This window comes from Musa acuminata, chromosome BXJ1-8 (genome assembly GCF_036884655.1).
Source record: "Musa acuminata AAA Group cultivar baxijiao chromosome BXJ1-8, Cavendish_Baxijiao_AAA, whole genome shotgun sequence".
NCBI lineage: Eukaryota > Viridiplantae > Streptophyta > Magnoliopsida > Zingiberales > Musaceae > Musa > Musa acuminata.
Window position 1 is genome coordinate 33824482 of NC_088334.1, and position 27105 is coordinate 33851586.

General features: G+C 44.0%; 1 protein-coding gene across 1 annotated transcript; it reads right to left on the reverse strand.

Annotated features, from left to right (window-relative positions):
* Positions 1-5453: 5453 nt before the first annotated feature.
* Positions 5454-6501, reverse strand: LOC103974384 (transcription repressor OFP13-like). Its single transcript, XM_009389200.3, has one exon. It carries the CDS (start codon positions 6277-6279, stop codon positions 5638-5640), a length of 642 nt encoding a protein of 213 aa, XP_009387475.2. The 5' UTR covers positions 6280-6501; the 3' UTR covers positions 5454-5637.
* Positions 6502-27105: the final 20604 nt, after the last annotated feature.

The window sequence follows — 27105 nt, forward strand, 5'->3', positions numbered from 1 at the left end:
AAGGGCTCCGTCGGATATCTCATATCCGAACCTCTACTCATCGCAATGCCTACCATATGTGTGTGACCCTCTAGGCCCAATATCGAGCTGGCCGTGAGTCATACCTGTCAGAACTCCTTCTAACTCAGTGAATTATTATCTCTATAATAATTCACTCGACTCATCGACTACGGACGTACTAGGCCACTACGCCGTAGTCCCCAGACGATACAGGGGAATCCAATCCATTGGACCTGTCTGTCCTCAGTTACCATGTACCTATAGTCCCTCATCCATCTAATATCCCAGAGACCGTATATCGAGCATGGTGCTGTCAGACCCATACGGTTTCTACTCGAGTCTCACTCTAATCGGATTCTCCCGGAGAACTCTTTCTCTCTCAACCCGAATGACCCTGGCCAGGGATTTGTCTGAGCAAGAATACATGAGATATTCCTCTCATGACGCCGAGAGTGGATGATCCTCTATCGACACTCAATAGCCCTCGTAAGGTCGACTACCACTCCCAATGACCAACTGTACTAGATCTGGGACAGCCAAACCTATAAGTCTGGTATCAAAGAGTGGAGCACTCATACAGGACATCCTTGGTGTCTCAAGTCTAAGGACCAGATACACCACTAGGACTACGGAATCGCTGTCTGACAATAAGGCATCATCAACCATCCAGCATTCCGTAAGCGGATCAATCAGTGAACTCATTCTCCAATGAGCACCTGTACTGTATCCCTAGTGTCCCTACACGAGCAGCTATGAGACCAGCTGCATCCATCATATGGATGGGTATACAGCACACCAGTCTATCTGGTTATCACGATGTCCCTCTCGAGTAACCTATAGCCGGGATTATTTAGGATATGTGTTTAAAGGTGAATCGATCTCATTATCGTGATCTCATCACGATCCAATTCCCATTGCACAAATCCAAGGACATCACAATATATATATGCACATATGCAATTGTTATAAAGTGATATACGCCAAAATATAATAAGCAAAAAGATTATGTATCAAGTCACACGTGCCATCACTCACGTGATTGGCTTGCTGGGCACATATGACTAGCAAGCTCATCATCCAACAAACGGATGTGTGACCAGCTCTCTTCAAGCTTAGCCTTCAAACGAGCCACCTCCCCCTCCAATGCCGTGGCGTGCCCTTCGGTTGCGGTAACTGCCTCCGCACCCCCCTCGGCCCTCAACTTCGGTTCACCTTCCGGAGGGCGTCGTCGAGGTCCATCTGACGCCCAATCGTCTGCCTGACGTCAAGGACCCGGTCGATCAGCGCCATCCTATAATGCAGGCCCTGCATGAAGGTCATTTTCAATATCCACGAGGCAAAGAGGTGAAGAAAAGGAAAGGCCATCACTTACCCGAACGAGCGACTTGGTTGCCCCCTCCACCAGCACCTTCGAGTTGGAGCTGTACAGCTCCTTGGCCAACAAGGGGTGCAGTGCCCCTCGGATGAAGTCTTGAGCAGTCTCTCCATTGGCCCAGGGTTGGCTGTCGGCCTTCAAAGATGACCACCGAGCGACGTAAGGGGCTCCCAGCTCCCCGACCATAAGGTCGACCATCAGTTGGGCTTCAAACTACCCGCCCTTGGGCTAGGAGAAGACGTGGCACATTTCCCGCACCGGTAGGGGGGATGCCGGCCCCCTCCTGGAAGGGTCGTTATCGGATGATCTGGCCAACCCTTCCCCTTCTCACTCCCCATGCCCTCTCCCTGGACAGAGGTCCTAGATGATGCCAAGAGGGCGCTCGAGCGCGTGGCTCGACTGGCCGGCGTCTTTCGGATCGCCAACTTTGTCCTCTTGGGAGGGCTCCATTACCGGTGATGCCGGCGCCCTCTTCAGGGTCCCCTCCAATGGGACAATCTTGCCTCCGAAGCCTTCCCCATCTTGACGCAGGGGCTCGACGGCCCTGGTACTAGCCATCCTTGTCATTGATCGTAAGTCCACCATTTCTGCAAGAACAAATAGCGGTCAGATAACATGGAATGAACAAATGATCTGTTATATGCGAATAGCCATACCCCCAATGGTGGGGCTCAGCTCATCTCCAACCATCCACTCCTCGGTCATCTCTTTTATTACCCCAGAAGAGGACAGGATGCTCCTCAGATGGACCACCAACGTTGTGTCACCAGCAAGGAGTGATGGGAGGGCATTATCAATGGACCGAATGGCCCACCCGTTGCGAATGGCCCACCCATTGCTAAAACCTCACTCTTGATCACAGTTGATGAAGAAGAAGCACCTCTTCGAACCTTTGTTGTTGGAGGGTGCACCGCTAATTTGAAACCGCTACGAGCGGTCAAGTAATATCTGCTTGGTCCCTTCCCTAGGTGGAAGCAAGTCAGGAATAAAGGGGGGGACGGTTCAATCCTAGCCTCCCGACACTCCCAAATGAACGCCATCAAGTACCACCAAGAGTTGAGCAATACTTGGGATGGGGAAATCCCCTAGAAGTAAAGGCAATCCCAAATTATAGGGTGCACCGGAAATTGCAGGCCGGCTTCGAGTGCCCCCAACGTCAAACCGAATCCGTTGGGGAACCGGTCGTATGGCCGCTGCCCCGGACAAGGGGCATGCAAGCGGTAATGCTTCGGGATGCGATAGCGGTCCCGGAGAACTCTCAAGAGGTCCTCGGTGACCATTGAGTCCACATCATGTAGGGACTTCAAGGCCTCCAGCTCGGCGGTGCCCTTAGAGATCCCTGGTGAAGCAATACCCGAGGATATGCTCACCACCTCATCATGAGAACTCGCTGAAGGAGAAGGAAAAGGTGTGGCAAAAGGAGTGGGAAGGGGGGACGAGAAGGAAGACAAAGACATCCCGACCTCAAAGTCGCGAGAAAGGAGCCCGGTCACCGGGGGCTAGAGTTGAACCAAAGAGGGCAGCGAGGTTGCAAGGAAGGAGTCGAAGCACGGAGCAGAGGACTGATTGCAAGAGTAATGATAACCGCCCTGGATGGGGACTATATGATAGGTGGGACCCATGGCAAGGCGATGGATAGGGCTTCCCAACGAGAGCAACAGTCGTGACATTTAAGACCCATCATAACCCCTCGAATCCACCAAATTCGCTTGCCTCGGACCCCCCACCAGCGTCGTCCCATCACCTCGCTGAGCGCTGTTCAAAAAGGAGTTTCCCGCCAAGCCCCACAGCGTTTTGCCTAACCCACCACGTGGCACGACCCCGAGCGCCATTTAGGTATGCATTGGCGACCCAAGCTCAAATCCTGCCCGGGTCACTCCAGATCGCCCCCGATAGGCGACCCGTCGGTAACCCAACCCCATACTCAATTTGGTGCCAAGCTCACAACTCGATCTTTAGATTCAATTCGGAGTCGAGCTCACAACTTGGTCCCCAAATTCAATTCGGAGTCGAGCTCACAACTCGGTCCCCAAATTCAATTCGGAGCCGAGATCACAACTCGATCCCCAAATTCAATTCGAAGCCAAGCTTACCACTCGGTCCCCAAATTCAATTCGGAGCCGAGCTCACAACTCGGTCCTCAGATTCAATTTGGAGCCGAGCTCACCACTCGGTCCCTAGATTCAATTCGGAGCCGAGCTCACAACTCGGTCCCCAGATTCAATTCGGAGCCAAGCTCACCACTCGGTCCCCAGATTCTATTCGGAGATAAGCTCACAACTCGGTCCCCAGATTCAATTCGGAGCCGAGCTCACAACTCGGTCCCCAAATTCAATTCGGTGCCGAACTCACAATTCGGTCCCCAGAATCCATGAGGAGCCGATCTCATAACTTGGCCCCCAGGCTCGACTCTAGGCCAGATCCACCCTCTCGGTTGCTACACCTAGTTTTTGACCAAAGTGTGCTAAATCACTCTCGGTTAGCGATCGCCGGCAATAAAACCTGTATCCGGACACAGGTGCTCGACCGCCAGGCTCGACTCCAGGCCAGATCCACCCTCTCGGCCGCTACACCTAGTTTCCAACCAAAGCGTGCTAAAAGTTAGCGATCGCCGGCGATAAAACCTAAATTCGGACACAGGCGCTCGACCCCCAGGCTCGACACCGAGAACCGAACCGCGCCTTGCAGCTAAGCCGCACCCCGCTACCCGAGTCACTCCATGTCAATCACAAACCGCCCACATCTATGCCTCGGCTTCACTTCATAGCACCCCTATCTAGCAGGATCAGTCCTGTCCATGCTAGGGGGTTGACCCCCCCTTATTACCCCGAAGGGGGGGGGGGGGGTGATAAGGTGTATTTTGGCCCTATATGAACCGTCGGCATGCCATGTCAAGCTCTAACGATGCGATTGTGCAGCCTGACCACCCCAAGAGCTGGGGGCGGTGTCGTTTGATGTTAAGGCAGTGTCGTCTGACGCCCCTCGAGCACCCCCGAAGACGCCATCTCGTCAGAGAGGTTGTTCCGCCCCTAGAGTCAACGACCATGTCGGACCAGGGCCCGACCAATTCCCGCATGCAGGTATAAATACCCTCGACCTGATCTAGGAAAGGGGAAGGGAAAAAAAGGAGAAAAGGGGGAGAGATTTAGAATGAATCGAACTTGCTCGTCAGAGGGGCCAAAGTTGGGCTTACCCGACGAGGGCCTTTTTGCAGGGAGGTAGTCGCCGCCGAGCCGCGAATGTCTTCTTCACATGGATGGCGTCCGATACCCAGAGGAGGGTGGCCCAACAAGTTAGACCCTACAAGTGTCAGCCCACATCTCCCACCTCCAAGAGGCTTCCACACCACAAGGAGGAACTCCACCCATCCGAGGGGATGAGAGGACGCATCATCCCACGAACAACGCTCATATCAACCAGCTTTGGAATGCCGGCTCGCAGAAAGGCTTAGGCCAACCTTGCCACCTCAACCGGTGCTCGACGCGTTTGAAGGGCGCAACCACTCAAACGACAATAATTTCGCCAGAGGTTCCCGATGTCGACAGGTGAGCCTAGCCGTGCTGACACATCAGTAGCACGTTTGTTCACTAACAACTTACAACATGTAACATTAAAAGCTTTAAAAATCCGGTGGTTAGACAGCTATTCATTTAGAGGTGGTTTTCAGTATGATGTTGAGATCACAAAGAAATGCTTTTCTCCTGCAGAAACCTAACATGACATTGCAGGGAATCAGTAGCTTCTATAACAAGAAGAATTACCCTCAGTACTATAGAGGATGTGTTCTTCCTATACTTTCCCAACAACATCTACATTTCAGTCCCATGCTCCTGCTAGAGAAGGATGTAAGCACAGTCCTTTGATGTGATGCATCCTCCCATATGCAGTTCCAAGTTGTTGTCATGATCAGCTGCAGAAAGCAGTAGTGTCCATTTCATCTATAGGACTATTTGTCTTTCCCTAGTAGAATCACTGGCAAGCATGCTGTCATCTATAGTTGGCCACAACTGTTATCTGCCTTTGATCTACTCTACAGAAGGATATTAGATCGAGGTAATTAATGAATAGATGACTTTGTTCCAATTAATATCATCCATCTTAATCAGTATATTACAGAAAGCTCACAAGTATCTTGCATAACACTTGACATTAGAGGACATTTGAGAGCATGGCCTCGAACAAGAGAGTTTTGGGAGGAGGGAGGAAGGAGGAGGAGGAGGAGAAATGTAGCATAAACAAGAAGAAGCACATATCTCTTGAAGTTAACTTGACACACTTCCTAACTCCTCTTCCATTTCCTCAATCTGAATTGAACTGGAAGAAGATGCAGAAGATGGAGGAGGAGAAGGAGAAGCAAAGGTTAGAAGCAAATCCACGAAGGCTCCAACTATGGCACCATGAGTCTTCCTCCGGTTGACCCTCAGATACCAAAGAAGCAGCTCCTCCAGCCGCCGCCAATCTTTCATGCCGTGAGCCACCACCATCTCCTCCATCGACAGCCGAAAGTCACGGTACGGGTCTTCCGATTCCATCGCTAGCGCGACGCTTCCCCTGAACGGGAGCTCGCGGTCCTTCGCCTCAGCCACTATCGAACTCGTGCCTCCCGGCTCGAAGAAGAGCCGGTCCGACCGTAGCCCGCGCACCACCGTCTCCGTGGAGTCCCCACCGGAGTCCGCCGACGCTGTGCAGAAGCTCTCCTGCTCCTCCGACGAACGGGTGGAGCACGACTCGGTCGAGTCGAAGTACGCCGAGTTCACAGGCTTGTAGGTGGCGTCGCCGTCGATGTCGCGGAAGGACTCCGTCTTCGGGTCCTTACAAGAAAGCCAAGGCCATGAAGAGTAACAAGGCTTTGGTGCGACCCTGAGCTTGAAGATGAAGGAGATCAAGCCAAGCTTCTTGCCCATCTGGTTTCTCGGGGAGAACAAGGAGGAGGAAGAGGAAAGCAGGTGGCCAGGCTTTGGATTCTAAGATGGTTGAGCGTGGCATGCATTAATGGAGGGTGCAAATGGTTGAGGGAACCTTCAGATCATTTCCTTTCCAAGCACAAGTATGGGGAGAGGGAACATGAGCATTAAACTCTAGCAGTAAATGAAAAAGAGGCTCAATCAATGTGCTTTTCTAAGCTTTAAGCTTTTGTAGCTAATTCCTTAAGTTTGGTGAGAATATTAATGATGCAAGCTTTAATTATCCATGACATTTAGGACCTGCATAACCTTGTTCTAACAGGATGAAGACCTTTAACCAATCATGTTAGAATGATGTCGGTAGAATAAGTGATGTGGTGTCATTTGTATGATGTATACTTGATGTGGTGTCATTTGTACGAGATCACATAAGATTTTCGATATGATCTTACCTATACCCAAGTCAGTAATAGAATGGACAGAGTGAAAGTCTGAATAAATGATTGACCTCAATTATTATTGTCTAATGAGCCTCTTATAATTGATTAAGTTGGAAGGAATATTTTATGACATAAATAAATATTTTAAAAATATTTTATATTGAACTGTTGTTACATATGACTAGAGGCCTAGTCTCTTCATGCTCAGTGGCGCATATGTAGAGCTTGATTGGGATGAACATTTCTCTTTATCAATTCATAAATTTAGATGACAGCAACATCCTTAATATAAGATAGAATTTGATCCGAGACAACAAGAAGTTCCTTGCAGTTTAAATGTCCATCATCAAATGGAAAATGTATGATAAGAAGTATGTCATTATCATTTTCGCCTTGTGAGATGCTTATCTGCCCTCCATTATTGAATTTGCAATGCATTCATTATATATATGGCGAATGCTTAACTGAGGAGAATACTATACAAGTAAAGATCTGAGGAACTCACCTGTGAGAATTAAATTGCAGCAGTTGGAATCCTATGCAAATAAGGAGGCCAAGAAATAATTATATATGTTTTTTAAAGGACAGAGGCAACCTACTGTGGTCCATTCCACTGTTTAATCTTATTTGTTCTTCTTCACCTTCTTTCAAGGATATTGTTTTGTGATCTTCTATTTGTCTCAGGGTTCTGAAACATTGTTGTGGTGGGTGTAAAGGACAATCCCCATAATTCTCCTTCCTGCCCACTTGAATCATTCTGTCATTCAAATATCGAGAGAATAATAGCGAGAAGATGTTGGAAAAAGATGTCTAAATATGTGCAAGCAATCAACATTGGATTGTTTTTCTTCTCCTTGTCAAATTAAACATGATATATCAACATAACATATCCAGTTGCCAGAAACTATAACATAGAAAATCAAGCAAGCAACAAATGAAGAGAATAAAAAATCATTAGACAACAAATCTTTATGGAATACTCTTCGGCATCAATGTTTCAGAAATTTAAATCAATCATAAATTATTCATCCTTATAATTAAGAGGGAGATTATTGAATATAGAATATGCTAAGAGAATATTTGTGCATGGGAAAAGATTGTAGGAGAGTAAGAAGGATTGAAAGAATCTTATGGCATACACACACATAGACATAATAATAATAATAATAATAATAATAATAATAATAATAATAATAATAATAATAATAATAATAATAATAAAACTATATTCACTGACTAAAAAAATAAAAATAATTAGATGAATTTGCATACTTATCCTTTGAGAGTTTAAAAATATCCTTTTTGCCTCTTCAAATTATAACATTACACAAAATATATAGTTCTATAAAAAGAAATAAAGTTAGTAAGCAGAAAAACATCTTAGAAAGGATAAATTGTAAATCGGTACCATTAAGATTGTAGAATTTATTGTAAGAATTCTTCACATAAAATTTGGGCTAAAATTAATAAAATTTAACCACTTTATCATCTAGCAAAAATCTTAAAATCTTAATTTTCTCTCTTTGTTTCTTTTCTCGATGCCACCACTATTCACTTCATGCCTATGTTCACAGCCCTACTTATGTCATGCATGCCACTTCCTTTTTCTTTTTTTTTTTTCCTTTTTTTATAAAAAAATACAATAGATTTGGGCTAAATACCTAAATCAATCGATCCAAGCCTACCTATGGGTTGGACCAACAATTCTCCCCCACTAGCTTATATGGTGGGTTATATTAAGCCCGCTCTTCACCTACATGCTTCAAGCTTCTCCTTAAGCAAAGACTTTGCCAACAAGGTTGATCCATTCTCATTGGTATGCATCTTTTCTAAATGCAATTCTTTCACCTCAAGCATATCACGAATCTAGTGATATCTTACATTAATATGCTTGGATCTAGAATGATATGTTGAATTCTTGAAGAGATGAATGACACTCTGATTATCACAGTAAATAGTATATCATTCATGTTTCAAGCCTATAGAAACTTTTTCATCCATAAAGCTTCTTTGCAAGCTTTAGTAATTATTATATATTATGCTTATATGGTTAATAGAGCAATATAATTCATTAACTTAGACCGCTAAGAGACTACTCCCCTTGCAAATGTCATCAAGAACTCGAAAGTGGACTTTCTAGAATCAATATCATCTACTATGCTTGCATTTGTGTACCCTTCTAGCATAGGTTTATCACTGCCAAAACATAAACACAACTTGGAAGTACTTCTTAGATATCTTATTATCTATTTCACTCCTATCTAATATTTCTTACCACGATTAGAGAGAAATCGACTGACAACTCCAACTGCATGTCCTTTATCACTTATAGAATATTATTTTGAACTAAGCTTGAAATGACCTACAAGTGGAGAATAAACTACTTTGGCTTTATTTATATTGAATCTTTTAAGAACATTTTCAATGTAGGTCTCTTGAGATAACCAAATCTTCCATTTCTTCTTATCACAAAGAATCTCCATGCTAAGTATTTGTTTCACCAATCCTAAGTCCTTCATGGCAAAAGACTTACTTAGCTCTCTTTCAAGCTTCTCAATTTTATGAGCATCATGGCCAACAATTAATATATCATCAACATATAGCAGGAGAATAATGAAATCATCATTTAAAAACTTCCTTGTAAATACATAATAATTAGATTTGATTCTATTGTATCCTTGGCTCACCATAAAGGAATCAAACTTCTTATACCACTATCTAGGTGCTTGTTTGAGTCCATATAAGCTTTTCCTAAGCTTGCACATGAGATTTTCTTTTCTCTTAACTTTGAAACATTCTGGTTGCTCCATATAAATCTCTTCTTCTAAGTCACCATAAAGAAATATTATTTTCACATCAAGTTGCTCAACTTCTAAATTCAAGCGAGCAACCAAATCAAGAATAACTTGAATATAGGATATTTTCACCATAGAAAAAAATATTTCTTTAAAGTTAATACCTTGCTTCTGATTGAATCCTTTCATAACTAATCATGTCTTGTATCTTTGTTATAAGCTATTTTTTTCAGTCTTTAATTTGTAAACCCATTTGTTCTTAAGGGCTTTCTTTCATTTAGGTAACTTTACTAAGTTATAGGTGTGATTTTCAAGCAAGGATCTCATATCTTTTTGCATAGCTTTAGCCCACTCATTCTTGTGCTTATGTAAAATAGCTTCTTAGTAAGTTTCTAGCTCTCCCCCATTAATAAGCATAACATACTCATGTAGAGGATATCTAATATATGGTTGTCGCTCTCTTATGGATCTTCTCAATGGAATCTCAACTGATGGTAGAGGTGCTTATTTAAATTGTTTAGTTTGTTCAACATCATCAACTGTAGGAGTATCATCATTAACATTCTCACCATAATATTCTTGTTCATCTCCCCCATGATCATTATGAACTACAGGTGGAGGGACTGGACCCAAACTCCAAAGAATATAAATAGAGGTTTTTGACTTTTCAACATTGTCATCATCATCAAATAATTGGTCTTCAAGAAACATAACATCTCTACTTTTAATAATATTTTTATTCACTGGATCTAATAATATTTCTACTTCAAGAAACACAACCCAAACTCTTCATAACTATACCCCAAGAATATACATGCTTTTGTATTATTATCAAGCTTGGACCTCTCATCTTTAGGAATATGAACAAATGCTTTACACCCAAAGACTCTCAAATAATCATAAAATATATCTTTTCTTTTCTATACTTTCTCTAGAACATCACCTTTCAAAGGAACTAATAGAGTAAGATTTATCAGGTAAACTGTAGTTCTCAAAGCCTCCCCCCAAAATGACTTAGATAACTTGGCATGAGAAAGCATACACCTAATTCTTTCTTCAATGGTTTTGTTTATTCTTTCTGCTACTCTATTTTGCTAAGAAGTTTTAAGAAATATTTTCTCAAGTTTGATACTATGGAACCCGCAATAATTTTTAAAATGACCATTGTACTCGTCACCATTATCAGCTCGAACACACTTTAGTTTTCTGCTTGTTTCTCTTTCAACACTAATATGAAACTCTTTGAAAACATCGAGTACCTGATATTTAGATTTTAAAACAAAAGCCTAAACATTTTTAGAATGGTCATTAATGAAAGTAATAAAATAAATAGTACCTTCAAGAGTTCTAGTTTGCATAGTACAAACATAAGTATGAATCAAATCAATAATATTTGATCTTCTAGATGGTGGAAAAATATGAAAAGTAACTCTATGTGTTTTTCGAGCTAAGCAATGATCACAAGATTTAAGAGATGTACATTGTAACTCTGGTAAGAACAATTTTCTAGCAAGAGTTTGAAATTCCTTCTCGCTGATGTGACCAAGTCTCTTATGCCAAATATCTATGCTTTCATACTTTTGAATTGTATTAATCTTTCTTTTGTATAGCTTAGCTTCCATGACATAGAAAATGTTTAGCTTCTTTCCTCTTACCACAATTAGATAACCTTTAGTGAATTTTTATTTGCTTTCACCAAAATAGTGTGTAAATCCCTCATCATCAAGTTTGCTTATAGATATCAAGTTAAGACAAACATCTGGAATATGTATAACATCTTTAAGTATCAATTTGCTCATAATATTGGTTTCTATGCAAATATCTCCAATACCCACAATCTTATATGTATCATTGTTTCCCATTCTGACATTGCCAAAATCACCAATAGTGTAAAGATATAAAGAAATCACAATGAGAAGTAACATGAAATGAAGCACTAGAGTCAATTACCTAATTACCATCCTGAGCTGCAAGATTGACATATTCGTCATAAAAAATAATAACAATATCACCTTCAGCAACAACTGTATCAGTTTCTTTTTTATTTTTCTTCCTTTTATTCTGTTCTCGCTTCCAAAACCTGCACTTTTTCTTCATGTGACCTAGCCTGTTGTAGTGGAAGTACTTGATATCTTTTCTAGACTTGGATCTTCCTCTATAATCATGTGGATTTTTACTATAACTTCTTCCACGTCTATCTTGTTTTTCAATAACTAATGCATTAGAAGAAGATTCTCCCTATTATTTCTTTCAAGCATCTTCATTTAGTAAATTGTCTTTAACCATATCTATAGTTAGAGTCTCCTTTGGCATGGAGTTACAAATTATCACCACATATGTTTCCCAACTTTCCGGTAAAGAGCTAAGAAGTAACAATCTTTGCATCTTATCATCTATATTCATTTTCATAGCAACCAGCTTATTTGTAATTCTTTGAAATAAGCTTATGTGCTCAATAATATTACCACCATCTTTATACTTCAAATTGACAAGCTTTATGAGGAGAGAAATTCTATTTTCCATTATCTTTTTCGTAAAGAGATTTTCTAGCCTTTGCCAAATAATATCAGCTCTGGTTTAATAAAAAATATGCTCATGCAAATTTATATCCATCCATCTTCTAATATAAGTAATAGCTTTTCTATGTTGAACCTCTCATTCCTCATCTTTTATAGTAGAATGTTTTTCTTTAACTTTGATAGACTTATATAAATATTTGTAATAGAACAAATCTTCTATCATATACCTCCGAGTAGAATAATTTGATGAATTAAATTTAATTATACCATCTGACTCTTCTATTTCAATCACACAAGAAAACTAGCACCAAACAAATTGATGTTCTAATACTACTTGTTGAGAAAAACTATTATAGCGGAATAATTCTTTTCTCTCTTTGTGTATTAAAATGAATTCCTCATCAAAATATCAACTTGTTACCAAAAGCAAATATTAACCAAAGCAGCATAAACAGTAGAACAATAAATCAATCACAAAGTGAGACATCAAATTTTTTATGTGGAAAACCCAACGTAGGAAAAACTATAGGACTGTAGCCCACTTTAAACTTCCTCTTTCACCAATAATAATAGGTTTACAATAAGTCTTCTCCAAAATAATTAGAGGATCATAATAATATCAAGAATACAGATCTTAACTCAATAATAACATATTATTATCACCGTAGATGGATTTTATGAAAGAAAAAAAATTAGGTCTCACTAGGTGGGTATAACAGAAAAGTACCTTAGAGAGGATAAACTGTAGATCGATACCATTAAAATTGTAGGATTTGTTATAAAGATTTTTCATATAAAATTTGGATCAAAACTAATAAATTTTAGCCACTTGATCATCTAGCAAATGTCTCGAAACCTTAACTTTCTCGGTTTCTTTTCTTCACATCTTGACACGCACACCAAGTCCTTTAAAAAAAAAAAATTATATCAGATTTGAACTCAATATCCAAATCCATCGGTCCAAGCTCAGGCCCAACAACATGTTCATGAATTAATGTATTTTCTTCTACATACCTGCACAATAAATTTCTCTTTACCCTTTCTAACTTACCATCTCTAAGCATTAGGATGAACAAGTCTATTACTGATCCCGTTACAGTATCTTATGCATGAGAGAGGAGCAAAGCACTAAAGCGGGGAGGCAAGCTAAGGAGATTACATTACAGGAGAAGGAAAAAGAAGAAGAAGAAAGGAAGACAGAAGACTAAAGAACATGACAGAAGCAGGTAAATTTAGCTCATCCTCGTTTTCTTGTTGCTGTGCTTGTTGTTTTTGGTGGTGGTGGTGGTGGTGGCGGTGGTACCATGGAAGAAGTCGAGGACGGTTTTATTGCACTTGGGACACTTGAGATCATCCTCGGAGAGCATGACGTACATGAGGCACCGTGGGCAGCCAGTGAGCACCATGGACGCCGCCGTCTCGGGGCTGGTCGGGGACCTAGGCCCAAGCACGAGCTCGGCGGCGACTTGCATCCATGCGGGGAGGCCTCGTCCTCCACTAGCCGCCCTCGTGGCGTGACCACCATCGTCGGTAGCAGCAACAGGTTCAGCTTCAGGTCCAGCTTCTGGCTTCTACGGTTGCTGCGCCTCATCGTCGGAGTCTCCTCGATCACCTGAACTCATAAGCAGAGTGGAAACGGTCAGTACAAAGAACAACACAAGCTAAAAGCAATCCAAGAAACAACATTGAACATGGTGGCACCTTCTCAAGGCCAGGAAAGATGAGGTTGTCAAGGGAGCATTTGGATGAGACTGGCTGTGGTATAGAGAGACTCCAATGCCTTTATATAGCAGCAAAACCAGACATGCCAATAGGTTATCCTCAAGTACTTCATTTCTACGTCCATCTTTTGTTTTCCTCTACTCATTCACATTCAGAGAGAGAGAGAGAGAGAGGAACCGTCAGTTGAGGCATAGAAATGATGAGACAAATTGTAGGAGGAGAGAGACCACAATAATATTAAACTCTGGACGTGCAAACTGCTCAAACTCAATGCTATTAATAGCATTAACTTTAGTCTTAGGTAAATTGTACACCAGCACTAAGAACGCATTAAATGATCAACAAATTTTGTCTCTTCCGGTTCTTGAAACGTGTAGCTCTAATTTTGTTCTTGCTCGCATCAATTTGAAGCCTGCACGACCTCATTTCTTAACTTATTCCACATTAATCATATGAGCTTCTCAATTCAACAGGGACACTGCAATTCATCTTATTTCTTCATGAGCTTTATGCTAGAGTTGAATCACGAAGCATGCACAAAGATGATAAACATAGTGAAGTCAAGGATCAAGTAGCTGGCGCACATAGAGAGATTTGCCAAGGAATACATGTATCCTATGTGATCAAATGTATATAATAAGCCACATGAGAATATTTAGCGGTTTAAACATCGAGTTAGCCGTTGGTTATATAACAGTGGAGCATTAGTGCTCCTATTAGCTCCTAAACAAAAGAAATTTCATCCAATACAAGTCAAAGCTTTTGACTTCAAATTGAGATGCTTAATTCCTTAAACTTCCTCCATTACCCATCATGACTCATTTAAAGCAACCTTGTTGTTTTTGACACCAAGCAATCTTCATTACTCGACCACTAGGTAATGAAGGACGTGCTGAAATAGTGGATTATTTATTTAATCTGTGATGTTGTGGGAAAACCCAAACCATGTGCCCTCATTAATTATGTCTACACAAGTCCATGCGCATATCTTAAGGAGATTAATTAGAGGATTAATGGTGGAAGGGAGTATAAAATATGCGAGGCATTGATTGGAGATAAGCATTCAAGAGAGAAGGCATCAGCTACTCATTAGAATTAAGAAGAAATTAATGACGGGAGAGAGGGAGGAAGCACGCAAGGCCTTGTGTTTGAGTCGTGAGGGAGATTGATGTAAAAATAAAGGTGAATAGATTACATTATAACTTAAAAAAGCTTAAGCTCCAAGGAATTATTATATCACTTTTTTTTAATTCTTCAATTTCTTGGTATGTCGACGTATCCCTCATAATATACGAACAATATTGGAAAACAGGTTATTAATATCTATGGTTTTCTCTTTAAAAAATCAAAATTTATTATTGTAGCAGTCTCTTAGAGTATTAATCACTCCTTGGAGCAAAAATAGACCTTATATATGTGGATACTAGTCCTGCATCCATAGCAAAGAGGATATTTTTCTTAATTAGAATTTTATAAATAATCTAACCAAATCTTTCTTCCTGAAACTATAAATGTTCTTGGGAACGTTACCCCATATTCTTGAATCACTTGCATTTTGTTGGATAGTTCTACTTCTTATTTTAAATAAATAAAAAATTATAATCCCAACTTATGATATAAGAAAAGAATAATGAAAAACTCCCGAAGGTTCGAAGTCGATAATAAAGGATTTCTCTTAAATTTATGTAAATTAAAAAATAAATAAAGACTTATACTTCTTAAATATTTGTTTGCTGATGATGTATAAGAATCACTTATAAGATTAGAATTCTTATTTGATATATTATAATATTAAAAAATAATTATTTAAGAGGTGATGATGTAGTAAATTTACTTACCAAAGATTAAGACTTCAAAGCCTCATCCGAGATGTTTTCTAAACAAAAATAATTTATTAAAAGTTAAGGGTTCAAAGTCATACTCATCCGAAGTTGATGTTAAATCACCACAAGATATCAAAGTTGTTAAAATAATTTAGAGGTTTAAAAGAATACTTAGTATAACTTGCATGATAAATCCTTATTGTAACTGAGCATGTTTTACAGATGTTACAATATTCTTAATGCTTTTAAAGTTCGTCATGTCAGTGAGAAAAATACTATTATCAATTGACTACCTGTTGAATAAATGTGTCGTGGCTGATGAGTCAACACGGCTTAGTCCACAGGTCAATGTCAGAAGTCTTCTATCGGCTAAGCTAGATGCCGAGGTCGATCGGACCCTCGCGACGAGGTGTTGATCAGCGTTCCTTGGTGTGCCGATCCGTGCGCTGTGTATGTCGAGCTATGTCTCTCCTTCTCTGGGGTGGTAAGCGGCTCGTCTTCGTGAGATGGTCGTGCCCTCGGGAAGGAGTGTTGGTTGGCATTGGTCAGGATCCAGACCGATCAGCTGTTCTCCTTTGTGCACTGGATGGAGATTCCCAAGTGATTGACAGCTCATTTTCGTGAGGCGGTCGTGTTTTCCTGCAAAAATGGCCCTCGTCGGGATCACCCGATGAGGCCCCTCTAACGAGCAAGTCAATAGAGTGATCAATTGATTTTTGCCTCCCCCTTTCCTAGATCAGGTCGGGGGTATTTATACCTGCGTGCGGGAATTGGTCGGGCCTAGGTCCAACATAGCCGTTGACTCTAGGAGCGGAATTGTTGGAAAAATCTTTGGGGGCGACATCACATGCGTAGCGGAAGAACAAAAAAATAAAATCCCCGATTCCCAAAGAGATGTTCGTCGTCGTGCGAAGATTGGTGCGCAAAATCCGCGAAACTGAAAAACTGCGTATAGAATAGATTGTGTTACCTAAAGAGATCGTATATCCCTATTTCCTTATAGATCCTTAGAAGAGGGTGAAGGAGGTCAAGCGTCCTCCTCTCTAGCGGTGATCCACACAACAGGGCTGCGACGACGCTCCTCAAAACTTCATGCCTACTCTGAGGTGGAGAGGGCAAGGAGAATAGGAGAGGTAAGCAAAGACTCTAGCCTATGAGGCTCTGAATCCCTCCTATTTATAGAGGTCCCCTATCAAACCCTAATGGATCCTCGCCTAGTGGGTATTGGATCTGCATCCAATAACCCAAGCCTTTTAGATTAGTGGATCTCTATCCAATAATCTCTTATGGGCTCTTATTGAATCTCGTCTATGGGATCCAATAATTCATGGGCTTATTGGATATCCAATAAGACAAGGGCTCCGTCGGATATCTCATATCCGAACCTCTACTTATTGCAATGCCTACCATATGTGTATGACCGTCTAGGCCCAATATTGAGCTGGCCGTGAGTCATACCTGTCAGAACTCCTTCTAACTCCGAGAATTATTATCTCTGTAATAATTCACTTGACTCATCAACTACGGACGTATTAGGCCACTACGCCGTAGTCCCTAGACGATACATGAGAATCCAATCCATTGGACCTGTCTGTCCTTAGTTACCGTGTACCTATAGTCCCTCATCCATCTAATATCCCAGAGACCGTATATCGAGCATGGTGTTGTTAGACCCATACGGTTTCTACTCGAGTCTCGCTCTAATCGGATTCTCTCATAGAACTCTTTCTCTCTCAACCCGAATGATCCTGGCTAGGGATTTGTTTGAGCAAGAACACATAGGATATTCCTCTCATGACGCCGAGAGTGGATGATCCTCTATCGACACTCAATAGCCCTCGAAGGTCGACTACCACTCCCAATGACTAGTTGTACTAGATCTGGGACAGCCAAACCTATAAGTCTGGTATCAAAGAGTGGAGCACTCATACAGGACATCCTTGGTGTCTCAAGTCTAAGGACTAGATATACTACTAGGACTACGGAATCACTGTCTGACAATAAGGTATCATCAACCATCTAGCATTTCCTAAGCGGATTAAACTCATTCTCTAATGAGCACATGTACTGTATCCCTAGTGTCCTTACACGAGCAGCTATGAGACCCGCTGCATCCATCATATGGACGGGTATACAACACACTAGTCTATCCGATTATCACGATGTCCCTCTCAAGTAACCTATGACCGGGATTATTTAGGATATATGTTTAAAGGTGAATCGATCTCATTTTCATGATCTCATCACGATCCGATTCCCATTGCACAAATCCAAGGACATCACAATATATATATACATATATGCAATAGTTATAAAGTGATATATGCTAAAATATAATAAGCAAAAAAAATTCTATATAAGTCACACGTGCCATCACTCACGTGATTGGCTTGCTGGGCACCTATGACTAGCAATCTCTCACTTGACCTAAAGCCAATCACCTATGTGTCTGATCCCCGTCAGACCCCTGTGACGTTCAAAGACAATATGAGACAACGACTTTGTCAGTGGATCGGCAATGTTATCTTCGGATGGAACTCTTTCTATTGCTATATCTCCTCGAGTTACGATCTCTCTGATAAGGTGGAACCTCCCTAGAACATACTTAGATTTCTGATGAGACCTAGGTTCCTTCGCTTGAGCAATCGCCCCGTTATTGTCACAATATAAGGAGATCGACTCCTCGCTACCCGGCACGACTCCCAAATCTATGATGAACTTCTTCAACCAGACCCCCTCCTTTGCTGCATCTGATGTAGTAATGTACTCTGCCTCTATGGTCAAGTCAGTAGTAGTATCTTGCTTGGAACTCTTCCAGCACACTGCTCCTCCATTCAAGGTGTACACGTACCCCGAATTCGACATGCTATCATCGACATCAGATTGAAAACTTGAGTCTGTGTAGCCTTTAACCTTAAGGCTACTACCTCTATATACTAGTAAAAGATCCTTAGTCCTTCTCAAGTACTTAAGAATACACTTTACTGCTTTCCAGTGCTCCAAGCCTGGATCCGCCTGATACCTGCTCGTGACACTCAGAGCATGCGCTATATCAGGCCTAGTATAAAGCATGACATATATGATAGACCCTATTGCTGAGGCATAAGGTATCATATCCATGTTTGCCCTTTCTTCTGGAGTCTTTGGGGACATACTCGTAGAAAGCGATATCCCATGTCTCATCGGTATGAGACATCTCTTGGAATTTTTCATGCCAAACCTTTTGACAATGGTTTCTATGTACTTGGATTGGGACAAGCCAAACATCCTCTTGGATCTATCTCTATAGATTCTAATCCCCAAGATATAGGACGCTTCCCCTAAGTCCTTCATGGAGAAGTGTCTAGATAACCAAGTCTTTACTGTGGATAGCATTCCTATGTCATTCCCAATGATCAGGATGTCATCCACATATAACACCAAAAAGGTGACAGCGCTCCCACTTACCTTCCTGTACACACAAGGCTCATCTTTGTTCTTAACGAAGTCATAAGATCTGATTGCCTCATCAAATCTTATATTCCAACTTCGAGAAGCTTCCTTTAGTCCATAAATGGATCTAAGCAACCTACACACCTTATCTGGGTAGTTCTTAGACACGAATCTCTCAGGTTGTATCATATACACCTCCTCCTCAAGGTTCCTATTGAGGAATGTGGTTTTCACATCCATCTGCCAGATCTCATAATCATAGTGTGCTGCAATAGCCAATAGAATTCTGATGGATTTTAGCATTGCTACGGGTGAGAAATTTCATCGTAGTCAACACCTTGCCTTTGACGATACCCCTTAGCCACTAGCCTTGATTTATAGGTCTCTACCTTTCCATCTACTCCTATCTTTTTCTTAAAGATCCACATGCAACCGATGGGTACAATACCTTTGGGCGCATCAACTAGGTTCCAAACCTTGTTGGAGTACATAGAATCCATCTCAGAATTTATGGCTTCTTCTTGCCACTTCCCGGAGTCTATACTCATAATAGCCTCCTCGTAGGTCTGAGGATCAATATCCTTAACATCCTCTCCTCTAATATGTCCCACATATCTCTCAAGAGGATGGGATACTCTATCAGACCTACGTAAAGTTGAAACTTGTGTATTAGGTACCTGAACAGACTCGGGCTGTAGAGTGGTGCTTGAGCTTTGTTCTCCAAACTCGCTCAACTCTATCATTCTCCCACTATCTCCGCCAAGAATATGTTCCTTCTCAAGGAATACTACTCTCTTAGCTACGAAGACTGTTTGGTCCTCGAGATGATAAAAATAATACCCACAAGTTTCCTTGGGGTATCCCACAAATTTGCATTGCTCTGTCCTTGATTCTAACTTATCGGAGTTGTGTCTTTTAACATGGGCAGGCAACCCCAAATCTTAATAACCTTAATATTAGGCTTCTTCCCTTTCCATATCTCATATGGTGTAGACACTATCGACTTAGTTGGAACTCTGTTCAGAAGGTAAGCTGTGGTTTCTTAGGCATATCCCTAGAATGAGATGGGTAGGTCAGCGAAACTTATCATGGACCATACCATGTCTAATAGCATATGATTTCTCCTTTCAGAGACACTATTGAGCTGAGGTGTATAAGGAGGTGTCCATTGGGATAATATCCTATATTCCTTGAGAAACTAAATAAACTCTATACTTAAGTACTCACCTCCTCGATCTGATCGAAGAGTTTTGATACTCTTTCTAGTCTAGTTCTCCACCTCATTCTTATACTCTCTGAATTTCTTAAAGACCTTGGGCTTGTACTTCATTAAGTACACATATCCATAACTTGAGAAATCATCAGTAAAGGTAATGAAGTAGGAGTAACCACCAATGACATGAGTTGACATGGGTCAACATACATCACTATGTATGAGTTCTAATAGCTCAATGGCTCTCTCTCTAGTTCCACTAAATGGAGAGTTGGTCAGTTTTCCACGAAGGCAAGGTTCGCAAGTTGCATATGACACATAGTCGAATGGATCTAGATATCCATCATTTAGCAACTTTTGAATCCTTTTTTCATGGATGTGACCTAGCCTACAATGCACTGTTCATCTCATCTCGTTTCCTCTTGGACACATTTATATTCATGATATGTGGAGTAGTGTCTAACATAAATAAACCATTATGCAATGTTCCTTTCGTGATGATCTTATCATCTAATAATATCGAACAACCATTGTTCTCAAAAACTAATTTATATGCACTAACTGTCAAACATTAAATAGAGATAATGTTTTTGATAATAGAATGAACAAAATAACATGCATCTAATGCAATAAAAGCTCCACCAGGCAGATGCAGGGCGACCTCACCAATAGCTACTACAGCAACTTTTGCTCCATTACCCATCTTGAGGTTCATCTTGCCTCTCTTTAGTCTCCTAGGCTTTGCTAGAACCTATAATGAATTGCATATATGATAAGCACTATCGGTATCCAATACCCATGTGTTATCATAAGAGTTTGACAAATGGAGACTGATCATGAATGTACCTGAAGCTTCATCAAGCTTTTGTTTTACCCTTTCTGTAAGGTACTCTTTGCAGTTCCTCTTCTAGTGCCCATCTTTACCCCAGTGGAAGCACTGGCCTTTGTCCTTTGCTGGGTCTTTCTTAGCAACATTTGTTTTACCTGGTCTGCCCTTGCCCTTTCCCTTCTTAATGGACCTTTCTGCTTTCCTTTTCTTTTTGGTCTCACTAGTGTAGAGAACTGGCTTCTCTTTCTTAATAGTACTCTCTACTTCCCTCAACATATTGAGGAGCTCTGGGAGAGTCACCTCAAGCTTGTTCATATTAAAATTCATTATGAACTATGAAAAGGAATCTGGTAGGGACTGAAGCACAATGTCCACACACAAGTTATCCTCTAGGACCATTCCTAGACCTGTGAGTTTCTTTATCCACTCAATCATCTTTAGGACATGGTTCTGAACCGATATCCCCTCGATCATCCTAGTGCAGAAGAGGCTCTTGGATATCTCATATCGCTGAGTCCTTCCCTATTTCTCAAACAATTTACGAACATGTAGGAGAATGGATCTGGCATCCATCTTTTCATGTTGTCTCTGAACTCAAGAGTCATAGAACCCAACATATAGCACTAAGCAAGAATGGAGTCATCAATGTACCTCATGTAGCGAGCGATCTCATCCTCGCTTGCCCCTTCTTCGGGCGCAGGCATCACTGTATCAAGGACATACACGATTTTCTCCGCCGTGAGAACAATTCTTAAGTTACAGAGCCAATCCGTATAATTTGGACTAGTGAGGCGGTTGACATCAAGTATGCCACGTAAGGGATTTGAAAACGACATTTTCTAAAAATAAGGATGCAGTAGAAATGAATAACATGCAGATTTTGTAAGAAATAAACTATCAAGATATGAACTTCTATCTTAATATGCTCCCATTATTTTACTAACGAGTCACGTGACACCCTCAACACGTGAAACGGAAATCTCCGGCAAACTTATAGTGGGGATCAGGATCCAATCAGCGTCTTAGTGTAACCTCGAGGGACTCGACCAATCACACTAAGCCTAAAAGGTAGCAACTCTTGCCGATCAAATCCTTGTGATTCCCGTCCTATTCGGCCTCCAAATCACCATAGTCTCGAGGGACTCGACCAACCATGATGCTCGGTTAAGTCAACACCTTCGTTACAAGATGAGTCTGATTTGATGATATACCCTCGAGGGACTCGACCAAGCATACCATGTCCTCAGGTCACCGTGACATCTCTATGTCATAAGCAAGATAGCGAATCGCGATATAGGTGAGTCTCGAGGGACTCGACCAACTCAACCTACACCGGGAATCGGTTCCTACTTATAACAATGGAAGGCCACGTGGGTCAATCTAATTGCCTCACGTTTACCGACTTAATATTATCGAGAGAGATGTTTCTAGGATTTGGTCTCCTAATATGACATGTCACACATATACATATTTAATGTATATCTACATCACATGCAAATATATATACATATCTAGTATGTGCATAAGCAATCACACCGGATGATCATGGACCACAACCTAATGTGATTAGGCCCGAGCCAGTAGGCCTAATCACTCACATTAAGATCTATATGTGCAATGGTGCATCTCTATGCCCTGTGATCGTCCATCTCGTCCTTGTCGGTTTCGTCGACATCTCGATGCATCTTCATGCATCGCGATCATCCGTCTCGTGGGTCCCGCTATCGCATCCATGCTCCCACTGCGCCTCCTCATGTGATTACCACTTAATCATAGGCACGCAGACCCGATAATAAATGAGAAATATAATAGAGGCTCGTAGACCCCAATAATAATAATTACAAGTACACACATCACAAGGTCCATGATCATCCGTCCACACATCATACATCACATGTATAAATAATCATTATCATGTAGGACTACTAGATAATAATAAACATAATAATCAACTAAATTTTTTAATTAATTAGTATTTTATAAAATCAGGGACATATAGGAAATTTCTTAATTCCTAGGGATATTTTTATAATTTAGACAAAAGATAGAAACTATAATTTCTCAAATTCCGAGGGGCAAAACTATCTTTTGCTCAGAAAACCCTAATGCCCTCATCCTCCCCTGCTACTACTACTGCCGCCGCCTCCGCCACCCTACCGGCGGTGGGTTGTGCGGCGGAGGGCGGGGTCGCTGCCCTCGCCTGCAAGCGGCACGCCCGCTGGCGACGCTGCCCTTGCAGCTGGGCGCCCCCGCGGGCGTCGTCGCCTCTACGGACGGGTGCCCCTATGGGCGTCGTCCCCCCCGTGGGGGGTTCTGCCCGTGAGGCAACGCCCGTAGGTGGTGTTGCCTCGCCGGGCGGCCTCTCCTGCAGGGTTTTTGCCCGTGGGAGCAGCGGCCACAAGCGTCGCTGCCCTGCAACACGTCACCATGTGAGAGCAGCGGCCATAGGCACCACTACCCTTGCGGCTACTGCTATAGGCTGCCTGCCTGCATGCAGATGGCAGTGCTGCCATCTGAGACGGTAGCGAGGGCGGCAACAGTTGCTGCCTTTTTCGCTTTTACGTTAACGATTTTGACGTCGAAAGCTTCTCCAAAACACAACACACGCATTTTAAAATCAATCTATTGCACGAACAACTTGGCTATTATATCACTGTTGGGAAAATCTTTGGGGGCGATATCACATGCGCAGCGGAAGAACAAGATAACAAAATCCCCGATTCCTAAAGAGATGTTCGTCGTCGTGCGAAGATTGGTGCGCAAAATTCGTGAAACTGAAAAACTGCATATATAATAGATTGTGTTACCTAGAGAGATCGTATATCCCTATTTCCTTATAGATTCTTAGGAGAGGGTGAAGGAGGTCAAGTATCCTCCTTTCTAGTGGTGATCCACATAGCAGAGCTGCGACGACGCTCCTCAAAACTCCAAGTCTGCTCTGAGGTGGAGAGGGGAAGGAGAATAGGAGAGGCAAGCAAAGGCTCTAACCTATGAGGCTCTGAATCCCTCCTATTTATAGAGGTCCCCTGTCAAACCCTAATGGATCCTTGCCTAGTGGGTATTGGATCTGCATCCAATAACCCAAGCCTTTTAGATTAGTAGATCTGTATCCAATAATCTCTCATGGGCTCTTATTGGATCTCGTCTATGGGATCCAATAATTCATGGGCTTATTGGATATCTAATAAGACAAGGGCTCCGTCAGATATCTCATATCCGAACCTCCCACCACGCCTCGGTCTGCGCCCCCCTTAGGAGCCCTCGGAGATTGCTTTCCTCCTCCTCAGCCTCCTTCGCCTCGGACCTCAGGCGAAGGACCTCGGCCTCCAGCGCCGACATGTGTTGGTCGGTCGCCCCAGCCTCAGTCCGGAGGCGCGCCACTTCTGCCTCAAGCTCCGAGGAGCGCTGCTCGACCGCCGTAACCGCCTCCGGAGCCGCCCCCGCACGAACCTCCTCGAGTTGTCTGCGCAGCTCGGCATTACGGTCGCACAAGATGCCCAGGGCCCGACCTGCGTCGTGAACGCGATCTGCCAACGCCATCGCGTAGTGCTAGCCCTACAGAAGGAAAGTCAGAACCACCCTCGGACAAAACATAGGTCGGAAGCCGACAGCGGAACACTTACCCACAGCAATGATTTCACGGATTTACCAAGCAAGACATCCGAGGGCATGGTGTACATCTCGTGAGCCATGTCGGGGCGCAGCCCTCCTCGGATGAATGCGGCTACGGTCTCCCCATCAGCCCACACCCGGGTCCCGGGGGTCAGCCCCCCCCAGCGGGCTACCAACCGGTCGGAGGGTTGGCCTTCTGGAAGCTCGCCCATCAGGCGCGCCTGGTAGAAGTCGTTCGGTGGCCCCGCGGATAGGCGACACAGGTCCCGGATCGAGGGCTCCCTGGGCACCTTCCCCGCCCCCTCATTGCTTGAGCCAGCCTCGCCCCAACCTCGCCCTCCTCGCCGGCCGCGCGAGCCCGACTCCGTCGCCCCTTCGCTTTCCTGAGCCTTTGGGGTAGTCGGCTTCTTCGGAGCGACAACCTTGGCCTTCTTTCGAGGACAACCGACCTCGAGCTCCACCGGCGCCTCTCTTGTACCGACGCCCAGGCTGATTTGGCGCCGTGGAGATGCAGCCGACGGAGCACGTCCTCCACGCACTAAAGTGAGGTTCACCATTTCTGCACCAACATATCGACCTCGGTTAGTATTCCAAAAGAGAAATAAAACAGGAAGGCCTGCCACCACCTCCTTTCCAACAAGGCATACCTCGAGGTACCGGGCTCAAGCCCGCCTCGACCAACCACGCCTCGGTCATCTTTCGGATGACTCTGGAGGACGGGAGAATCTCCTTCAATGTTCGAAGGGCCTGGAGCTCCCCCTCATCCAAGACCGGGGCAGTATTATCGACCACGCGCGCCGCCCACCGGAGCCCGAAGTTCCAACTCTCCGGATGGCAAACGTAGAAGAAACGCTCCTTCCACCCCTTATTGCTGGAAGGAGCCCCGCTGACCCAGAAACCCGGTCGGGCGGACAAGTAATAGCCCCCCGACCCTCTGGACAGACGAAAGCAAGAAAGGAAAAGAGACCGGCTCGGGGTGATTTTGGCATAGTGACATTCCCCAAGGAACGCCACCAGATAGCGCTAGGAATTCGGTGCCATCTGAGAAGGAGAGATGCGCCACCACGAGACGCAGGAGGTTATGACTGGATGGAACGGAAGGCGTAGCCCGGCCTCGAAGGCATCCACAGTTAGGGCAAAGCCCCTAGGTATGGGGTCATACGCCCGCTGCCCCGGCTCGGGGGCAATAAGCGTGAATTCCGCCGGGATACCGTAACAATCCCAAAGGAGGCCAAGCGACGACTCGCTCATGGTAGAGTCGAGGTCGTGCGGCCACATCAGCGATTCAAGGGCTTTGGTGGCCCTTTCCTTGGACGACGAGCGGGAGCTCGTCGACACCGCCTCCTCGCCGACGGCACTGGAAAGAGGAGGCGAAGAAGGAGAGAACGAAGGAGGAGAAGCCATCCTTACCGAGCTTTGGAAAAGGTAGGGCGGTTGAGGAGTGCTAGGCTAGGTCACCCAAAGAGGGGGGGTCGAAGCAAGTGCAGGCACCAGGAAGTGAAAGAGGCCAATGGAGCACTACTTATAGCCTGCTTCCCGCCGAAACAGTGACCTTTCCTCTCCTGAGGTGCTCTGCGCCATCCCGAGAGCACACCTGCGTGGTCACCCCGCCTGCGTTGTGCTCCTCGACCCTCGGCTCGGCGCCATCCCGAGACCACACCTGCGCGGTCACCCCGCTTGCGTTGTGCTCCTCGGCCCTCGGCTCTACGCCATCCCGAGACCACACCTGCGTGGTCACCTCGCCTGCGTTGTGCTCCTCGGTCCTCGGCTCTGCGCCATCCCGAGACCACACCTGCGCGGTCACCCCGCCTGCGTTGTGCTCCTCGGCCCTCGGCTCTACGCCATCCCGAGACCACACCTGCGCGGTCACCCTGCCTGCGTTGTGCTCCTCGGCCCTCGGCTCTGCGCCATCCCGAGGCCACACCTGTGCGGTCACCCCGCCTGCGTTGTGCTCCTCGGCCCTCGGCTCGGCGCCATCCCGAGACCACACCTGCGCGGTCACCCCGCCTGCGTTGTGCTCCTCGGCCCTCGGCTCTACGCCATCCCGGGACCACACCTGCGCGGTCACCTCGCCTGCGTTGTGCTCCTCGACCCTAGTCGGTTCCGTTGCCCCCGAGTCCAATCCTACTTGGCCTCCCGACTAAATCACGTGCCTCGGCCTTGTGCTGCTCGAGATGCATTCGCACGACCGGTCCGTCTGCATCGTGCCCCTCAGACCCACATAAACAGCCCGCCTGAAGCGAGAAGCCATGCATCGGACCCCCTGCAGGCAAAACCGACGCATAGCTCCTTTCGGGGGGGGGGTCATATGATAGGGGTAAAAACTGATTGAACATAACACCCCAGATTTAACGTAATACACCCCCACGTCAGACACCCCTGTGCGGCACACTACCCCAGGGAGCGAGCATTAACACCGACACGACACGCGCCCATACCGA

Coding starts and splice junctions, on each gene's coding strand:
- LOC103974384 (XM_009389200.3), bottom strand. CDS start 6,279: ATGGGCAAGAAGCTTGGCTTGATCTCCTTCATCTTCAAGCTCAGGGTC.